The sequence below is a fragment of the Crinia signifera genome, chromosome 19 (assembly GCF_055691185.1).
Source record: "Crinia signifera chromosome 19, ASM5569118v1, whole genome shotgun sequence".
Lineage (NCBI taxonomy): Eukaryota > Metazoa > Chordata > Amphibia > Anura > Myobatrachidae > Crinia > Crinia signifera.
Window position 1 is genome coordinate 18,075,910 of NC_139226.1, and position 9,279 is coordinate 18,085,188.

At 43.0% G+C, this 9,279-nt stretch overlaps 1 protein-coding gene across 1 annotated transcript in view; it reads left to right on the forward strand.

The window, feature by feature from the left end:
- LOC146041714 (phospholipase A2 inhibitor gamma subunit B-like) overlaps positions 1-6,515 on the forward strand; it is a 32,024-nt gene extending 25,509 nt beyond the window's left edge. The window contains exons 3-4 of the mRNA XM_083161627.1: positions 4,235-4,375; positions 5,866-6,515. Of these exons, the coding sequence (XP_083017753.1) occupies positions 4,235-4,375; positions 5,866-6,044 (320 nt within the window). The 3' untranslated portion in view covers positions 6,045-6,515. The remainder of the gene's footprint in view (positions 1-4,234; positions 4,376-5,865) is intronic.
- Positions 6,516-9,279: the final 2,764 nt, after the last annotated feature.

The window sequence follows — 9,279 nt, forward strand, 5'->3', positions numbered from 1 at the left end:
AATTTTCGCCTAGGTACCAAGATACCTTGCACCGGACCTGAACACACCCCTACCATATCACTCCAGCCCACCGCTGCCACTCATGTGACCTAACGCTGCACAGTGAGAGAAGCCAAACTCCCCATCACACCCTCCTCTCTCCCTGCCAAGCTGACTCTCTCTCCCCACTCACTGTCCGCCACTTTCCTCTCCTTCACCGCCGCAAATATCTCGCCCCCCCCCCCTCATGGACGCACACCGCTAGCAAGCCGTGTGCTTATTATTATTATTATTATTATTATTATTATTATTTACAGTTTCTTATATAGCGCAGCATATTCCATTGCGCTTTACAATTGGAAATAACAGTGATTAAACAAACCTGGTAGATACAAACCGACATGGAGGTAGGAGGGCCCTGCTCGCAAGTTTACAATCTAGGTTTGGTAAAGGTGAATAAACAAACAACTCTTTTGTGACATAACACAACAATCCTAAATAATCTAAAGGAATATTTTGAAAAGGAACTACAACTAGAGATTATTACAATAAGGAATGTGATTATTTATATAGAAAGCCACTGGCTGTGACGATCCGGTGTTTAAGAAACACTTCCTTCCAGGGTATCTCCAGGTTTCATTGAGACTGTCTCCTGTGATCAAACTGCTTGAGTTCTATTGTCCGTGTGACTAGTGGTGCTCACGCCATCATCCCAACACTGATGCTGCCTGCGGCCTCCTTAACAGTGCTTGATTGTATGCTGCCACTACCATGTGTGCAGGAAGTAGGCGTCTGGGAATGGAAACCGGACACTAGGTGTGCCTGAGCGTTTTATGGGGGGTCTGGGACATCAGCTCCAGGCAGGATGTGCATTTTTTCATCACACCGCCAAGTAAGTCTCAGGACAAAATACACATTTTTAGATTATTATTATCCTTTTATATTCTGAAGAGTGACCAAAAGCATTTACATAGTTACATAGTAGGTAAGGCTGAAAAAAGACTTGCGTCCATCTAGTTCAACCTGGTATAGATATCCATTGCTGATTTGGTAGGTTCTGGTATTTTACAGACAAATTATATTTCTTATTTGTACCCATGGATGTTTTTCTCCAGTAAATGTTTGTCCAACTTTGCCTTGAACGCATTTAATGAGCCAGCCGTTACCACCTCTCTGGGAAGAGAGTTCCAGAGTTTGACTGTTCTGACCGTAAAGAAATTCTTTCTACTAGCTGAATGAAATATTTTTTCTTCTAATCTATACTCATGCCCTCGCGTCCTAGATTCCTTTCTAGTAGAAAATAGGGTGTGTGACAGTTCCTTATATTGGCCCTTGATATACTTGTACATGTTGAGCATGTCCCCCCTTAAACATCTCTTTTCTAATGTAAATAGTCCCAAATTGCTTAATCTCTCCCCGTAGCTTAAATTCTCCATTCCCCTAATAAGCTTTGTTGCTCGCCTTTGGACTTTTTCTAATTCTATGATGTCCTTTTTATAGTGTGGGGCCCAGAACTGTACTCCGTACTCTAGGTGAGGTCTCACCAATGCTTTATATAGTGGCATAATTACCCTTGAGTCCCTAGTTTCCATTCCCCTCTTAATACATGCCAGAATTTTGTTGGCCTTTTTTGTAGCTACATTACAATGGGCACTACATCCTAGATTGCTGTCTATTTGGACTCCTAGATCCTTTTCAAGTATGGAATTACCCAGTTCCTCTCCGCTAAGGTTGTAACTTGCACACTGGTTGTGTCTCCCAAGGTGCATAACCTTACATTTATCTACATTGAACCTCATCTTCCATTTTTTTGCCCACTCATCTAGAATTGCAAGATCATTTTGAAGCATGGTGACATCTTCTGGTGATTTGATGACTTTGCTAAGTTTTGTATCGTCCGCAAAGATGGATACATTGCTGAGTAACCCTATCCCAATATCGTTAATAAAAATGTTATGTAATGTATTTAGTATGCCTGGGGGTGTTTAAACCCATTAGGCTTGGTCTATTGACATTGTCATGACAATGGTGGTGGTGGTGGTGGTGATGGTAGTAGTTGCAAGTCTCATAGGGTTAATAGGTTTTATGTGTCACTGCCTGTAATTGGTTGATTGTAGGTAGGGGTGGAGTTCTTCTTGCTTTTTGGACATCCATAATTGGTCAGCTTGTGTTTTGTGGGAAAGCAGCTGCAGTGACCATCTTGCCCAAGTTCATGAGATGGACTCCCTGCCAACTGGGGGCATTTTTATAATGGATGCAGTGTGTGCAGTGGACACAAGCTCGGGAGTCTCAATGGGGCCAACACCGCACACTGCATTTTTTGAACACCCCCCAAAAAATGGCCACCATGGCATTTTTCCAGAGATCCGCGCATGCACATTGGAGTCTGAATGCTGAAATCGCTGAAAAATGGCTGCCGGGTGTTGGTTTGGCAGGTGGGGGGTTATTCTAGTCCATTCTTTCTGACAAAATCCTTCTTAGATGGACAAAACCATGTGCACTGCTGGTGGGGCAGATGTAACTTGTGCAGAGAGAATTAGATTTGGGTGGGGTTTTTCTTCAAAGTGAGATCTATATTGAAGTGTAAAATCATGCAGTCAGTATTTTCCCTGCACAGAAACTAAAGGTACTTGTTTCCTAGAACGGCCACAACGATTTAGATCGTTGTGGTCGTAAGATAAAAAATCGGATCGATCGCATCGCATGCGATTTGGTCGCATGCGATGCGACCGATCCGACCGACCGATTTTTCACCCGATTTTTTTTTTTTTTCACATGATTATTTTCAATTGCCCCCCCCAAATGTTACTAAGTGGGCTAGACCCCACGATAGACGTCAACCCGAAGCGTGGCGAGCGCAGCGAGCCCGCGAGGGGCGGCGGTGCGCGTCCTCCAACCTTTTCATTCCCCTACTATCCACTAGGGCGTGGAGTGAGAATAGAATAGTGTGGCGAGCGCAGCGAGCCACCGAGCCCGAAGCGTGGCGAGCGCAGCGAGCCCCGCGAGGGGACGCGTATAACTTCACAGGTATACGCGTCCCCTCGCGGGGCTCGCTGCGCTCGCCACGCTTCGGGCTCGGTGGCTCGCTGCGCTCGCCACACTATTCTATTCTCACTCCACGCCCTAGTGGATAGTAGGGGAATGAAAAGGTCGGAGGACGCGCACCGCCGCCCCTCGCGGGCTCGCTGCGCTCGCCACGCTTCGGGTTGACGTCTATCGTGGGGTCATGGCGGGCACATAAAAAATGTGAAATGGGTCATATTGGCCCATTTCACCTTTTTTATCATTTTTACCTATGTGAGATGGACTTAATCAAGCCCATCTCATCTTGTGCCATTATAATGGCACAAGACCGACCGATTTCAATGTTAAAAGATTTTTTAACATTGAAGTCTATGGAAAAATCGGGTCAATCGGTCGGTCGCATCGCGGCCGATTTTAATTGGTCGCGACCGACCGATTGACCCGATTTCTGTCAATCAAAGGGAAAAAATTGTAAAAAATCGGCCACATCGTGAGGATCGTGTCCCTTAATTAAGAGCCACGATCACTCACGATTGTGGCCGTTCTAGGAAACAAGTACCAAACTAAATAACTCACCCAAATCTAATTCTCTCTGCACATGTTACATCTGCCCCCCTGCAGTGCACATGGTTTTGTCCATCTAAGAAGGATTTTGTCAGAAAGAATGAACTAGAATAAACCCCGTGGTGATACTTTGAGTGGGGCAGTTTTCCACCATACTTTCTTTAATTACGTTAAGTTAAATTTTAAAATAAAGCAGGCTCAACTGTCTGGTAAGTGTGGGTTGACACTGACATTACCCAATATGGAGTCTAAACTTATTACTGTGTTTTGCCATTGCTCACTAGAAATATCTAATTCTATGCTAGTGGAGCTTACATAATAAATATATATTGTGGCAGATACCGCCTCTCTCCACATGAGAGTAACGCTGAGGATCCAGATCAGGTTTTGGAGCAGTAGCAGCAACAAGCTTGTGTAATCAGCAGCACCTGTGCTCTCTTGATTAAAGTGATTCCAAGACAGAAGGAAAATGCTCTTGATGCTGGATTAGCTGCCCAAGTGATAGGCCAGGGTGTGGGCAACATTATGGACCACTGGAGTTTCCTAAAGTGCTTATATTATGCTGTGACTTTTATGCTACAAACATTGTAACCATTATTACTGTGCTGATTATGTGGTATGCTGTTTACCTGCTACTTTTTTCTATTATAATTTTTTTTCTTTAAAGTGCCAGCTGATAGCTCACAGAAGAACGGGCTGACCTGCCGAACTTGCTATTCTGACCAATCTGACTATTGCTACAACAGCGACACTTACCAGTGCACTGGAGAAGAGACCAAATGCGGTCGATTGGCAAGGAGGATAACAGGTATTTTGAATTTTTCAGCTTTTTGAAACATAAAAAATAATATACATGGGTAATCGTAGCTATGGCTCAATTACGTTTTTACTTCTTTTAAAACTATAATGTATCTAGGAGTTCCAGAGACCCGCATTCTTGCTCCAGTAAGGATCAGCATTATCTACAGTTTATTGGTGTAGTAATTCTGACTTTATTAGGGTGTTAGTTTAACCATAGTGCGCAGCGGCTCCTTGCTGACTTTAGCAGGATGGCTGCTGCTTCCCTCCCTCATACCCGAAGAGGAGAAAGCTGCCGGTTCCAGTACCTGTGCAGTCTATGCAGCAGGTTCCGAGACCAGAACATGCACAGTTACCGCTGTGCAACTGCTCATTCACAAACCCTTGGCTTCTATGGACTGCACCATCTGCATTCCATAGAAGCCTCGCTATGGCTTCATGGTAAGGCAGGGAGTGGTTTCTTACAGGAAGCCCACTCTCTGGCTGTTGCAGCCTGGTCTGGCAGTCCCAGAGGGATGAAGTTACGGCCAATCACAGTGAGGCAAGTGCCGTCTCACGGACTGTATCTGGCTTCAATTACACTGAGGGTTTGGCAGATTTTACTGGGGGCCCTGCAGCCCATAGGTAAAATCTACCACTGTATAAAGAACAGCTAGAGGTGCTGTCAAGGTGGATACTCTGAAGATTCTTAACCTCCAATAATAGAACCCTCGGAAGACATCTGATCTGTATATTCTGATTTATGCTCAAGTTACCCACAGAAGATATTTAGTAATTGGATTGGAGAGATGGGGTGAGATGCAACAAACATTCTAAAGAAGACAAGTGGAACTTTTGTCAATCAGATTCTACTTATCACACACAAAGTTGGGTTCTTTCCACAAGGGTCAGTTGTGTCTGGCCACTGGGTACCTGCTCGTTGCCTGGGGTTTCCTCTTCTCTCCCACCTCCTTTTCGCATCCATCCACAGCTGCCGCTGGGATCTTACCTGTTCTTACCAGCAATGAAAAATGTCCCTCCCAAAATGTCTGCCACCTCATTGAAGACAGTTATTATGAATGCTAGATTATGCAGCCGTTTTCGGAAGGAGATTTTCATGCTGGCAGACACGACAGTACCCCAGCGGCAGATGGAGGCGGAACAGAGGCAGGAGCAGATACTCAGCGCCGGCAGGTTTACCAATAGCCCCGTAGACCCCCAGAACTGACAAGCTATCCAGTGCCTCCAAACTCTGCTGGAGCTCTTGTTACGTTACTGTGTGGGGGTCCGGGATGACCACCCCTGTCGCACCGCCTACATTTCATCCCTTAACAAGGGTTTCAGACTGCCATCAGGGACCTCTAACAGCAAATAGGCAAAACCATGCAACACTGCAGGGAGGCAGGTGTATCATGAGCAGAGAGAGTTAGATTTGAAAGGGATGTGTTCAACCTGAAATCTAAAGTTGTCGAACATGCAAAGACAGAAATTGAAATTAATTGGTATTTCTTTTCATGACAGGAACAATACACCTAAATGATACCATTCAGGGTTGTGCTACCAGATCTTTCTGTGATGTGCTTGGTCCTCAACATACTTCTTTTAGTGGGTTACATGTTGACGCTAAGATGTTCTGCAGTGATGGCGCCGTGGGCCTACGTCCTGGGTTATTGTACTCCATACTTGCAGGAGAAAAATAACGCAATTTTGCGTACTTGGCAAAATTCTTACTTTAGAAAATCTTTCAAATGAAAAAGAAAAAAAAAATTGGGGTTTATATCCTAAGATGGGAATTCTATTGAAGATGGGATGTTTCTCATAGCAACCAATCAGATTATATCTATTATCTTCTAGAAGGTGCTAAATAAATACGAAGTAAATTCTGATTGGTTGCCCATAGCAACATCCTATCTCCCATCTTGGTAAAGAGACCCCAATAGGTTCATGATTATTTTTAGATTTTGAAATATAATTCAACACAGTTTATTAAAAGTAATAATTCTAAATACATCTATCACCCATGCATTTCACTCTTATAAATAAGGTTTAGCATATTTACTGGACTCTGGACAATTCAATATTTATACCACATAAAGGGGCCGATTTTATCACCATCTGCGTTCTCAGGTGCGGATGTGATAATATTTTCTGCCATTAAATTATTTAGTTTCCCTTGAGATATATACTTTAATGACAGTAATATATATTATTAGATGCCAAAATACAGAACAAATGATTGGAAAAAAATGCTGAGATATATTCTGTATATAAGATTTTTTTTTTTTTTTATTATTATTATTATTTTAAATCCGTGGCTATAGTAAATGACAAACTGGAATAAAATTGAACATTTTCAATTGAAAATGTCATTTGTCTTTTACTCTCCTGTATAAATGGAGTTCAGCTTTTCATATTGCTAAATATGGTTAAAAATTAATAAAAATAAAAAAGAAAATATAAAGTATTTTTATAAATATTGTGTTTTGCTGCATAAATCGGTGCCAGCCGGTGTATTCCCCCTGTTTTCCGGCAGTCTGCCATTGGGATGCCAGTGCCATCAGTTTGGTAATAGGACGGGGGTTCTGCAGCCAAAGGACATCTGCTTTGAGGTTAGTAACCCTTATTACAGAGACTTGGATCACCTTTTGAACTGTTGTGTGCACTTCTGGGGGTGGTATATTTGGGATATCTCATCAGTTGCATTAATAGGATTGAACATGGGTGTCAACCGCCACGTGGTGACTGCTGCTCAATGACCGGAGCTGTGTGCTTCACTGTAACATTAAGTGCAGAACCCAGCTCTTGCCCCGTGTCAGAACCACTTATATTTTATTTATTTGTTGCCCTGGGGTGGTTTTACTGGACTGGTTTGGGGGTTTCCTGTGCCTCAGACATGTACCACATAGTACTAGGGTCCTGCTTGAAAGAAGTGACCTAAACTCCGTGGGCAGGTTCATATCTTTGGCTCAATGTATGCTAACAACTTCATAAATACAATCTAAATAGGAAGCAGTAATGAGATCAGTAATGAGAGCATAGCATACTTGCCTACCTTTTTAGAGCCTCCTCTCTGCAGCTTTTCAGGGGTGGGGCTTATCAGCATTAAGCTCCACCTCCATAAAGCCCCAGCTCTGTAAATGTTGTCATTCACGGCTCTTCAGGGAGGGAAAAAGACAACAAGAAAAAAGATTTGTATTGGATGCACTCCTTAAAGACATCACGGATAGGCGGAATCAAACCACATGGCAGGAGCGGATCCAGCCATTGGCTGGATGCTCCTAATAAATATTTAAGCAGGAGAACACTCTGGTGGTCAGCTTGAAGAAGCTAAACGTAGCGAAACACATGTCCTGTCCGTTGTAGCACTAGGGAATAAGACTGTTTGGTGTTAGTGCAGGAAATTTATTGTCCTCATGTTTGATTGTGGTACCAGATGTTTATGCCTCTTCACTTGATTGGTGTTACAAATACTCTACCAATAGAGGGAATCATTAAAGCAGGAATTGCCAAAGCTTACCCCATACTATCGATTATAAGGGTACTATTGGGGTGCAATAAATTAAATTGGAAATTGTACCCTAGTCAAACCAGCAGATGGCACTGCTGCTCCATGCTCTCAAACTCTGAGACATTCATACAAAGAGGCCTCTGTCCCAATTTCTGGGCATAATGCCAGATTGGAATGAATGGATACAGTTAAAATTCATACAATGTTTATCATTTAAAATCTAAACATTGTATCTGCTTGAAACCCTTACCAATCTCCTTTAGAAATAGAAAAAACAATTACACTTTAGAAAGTCAATCCAGGCAAATATTAACAAAGTGTAATTGGGTGAAAACTATTTGTAGTTTCAAATAAAGTGCAGAATAACATCCTGGTGGGGAATATACCCCTGTACACACCTAAGCACCATCACCTACAGTCATCTCTGCCTACATTTCAAATCTTTAAATCACTAATTTATTTCTAATTATCACTAAGGGCGGTATTCAATGAGGCTGATTCGCCAGGTTTTTATGGCGATTTTGTGCTGTAAGGCAAATTTCTGACTAAAACGGTGAATCACCCTATTCAATGACCAGATGGCGAATACATTTCAAAGTTTTTTTCGCCATGATTCACAGAGTAGCAATCGCTATCTTTTTATGGTGAAGTGGAAGGTGAACTTTTAAAATAAAGTGTTTTGTTTTTTACAATTGGTGTCAAAAAATCAGGAATTTTATTCTGAGGAGGGGCATGCTATTTTTATTCATGTGCTGTAAGCACATGAATATATATTTAATTAAAAAAAATATATATATATTTTTTTTTTTACACAGACCAGCCAGCAGGGGGCCAGAGCCGAGCCGCTCATTAGATATTCATATATTCACTTCACCCGATCATTACATATGCATGATCGGGTGTAGTGAATATACCCGGTCCCCTGCTGGCACCCCCGGGGGGGCAGCCTGTGCTGCCTGGCACCCGGGGAGCCCACCTCCCCCCACAAACGTTCTGGGGCAGGCAGGGAGACTTCCATCTCCCTGCCTGCCACCGTCCTCAGGCTCCCTGCGGCGTCCGCCGCAGGAGCTCAAATTCGCAAGTCAGGGGCAGCGAGCCCCTGACTCGTTGAATACCGGAGCCGGCGAGGCTCCGGAATGCAGCGAGCAGTGGCGAATGTGCAGAGAATCCTAAACAGGAATTGAATACCGCCCTAAGTGTATGTATGTCAATGTAATTTTTTAACCCCTCATTTCGCTAACAGTGGTCGTCTCCTTATCCAGTTTATGCTCAATAAAGATAAAAGGAGCTCCCACTATTTTAAAATATAGAAAAGGAATTTAACCACCCAAAAATTGCTTGATTGTCTTTAAGGAGTGCATCCAATACAAATCTTTTTTCTTGTTGTCTTTTTCCTGATTCAGAATATTTGGGATAGCACCCCCACT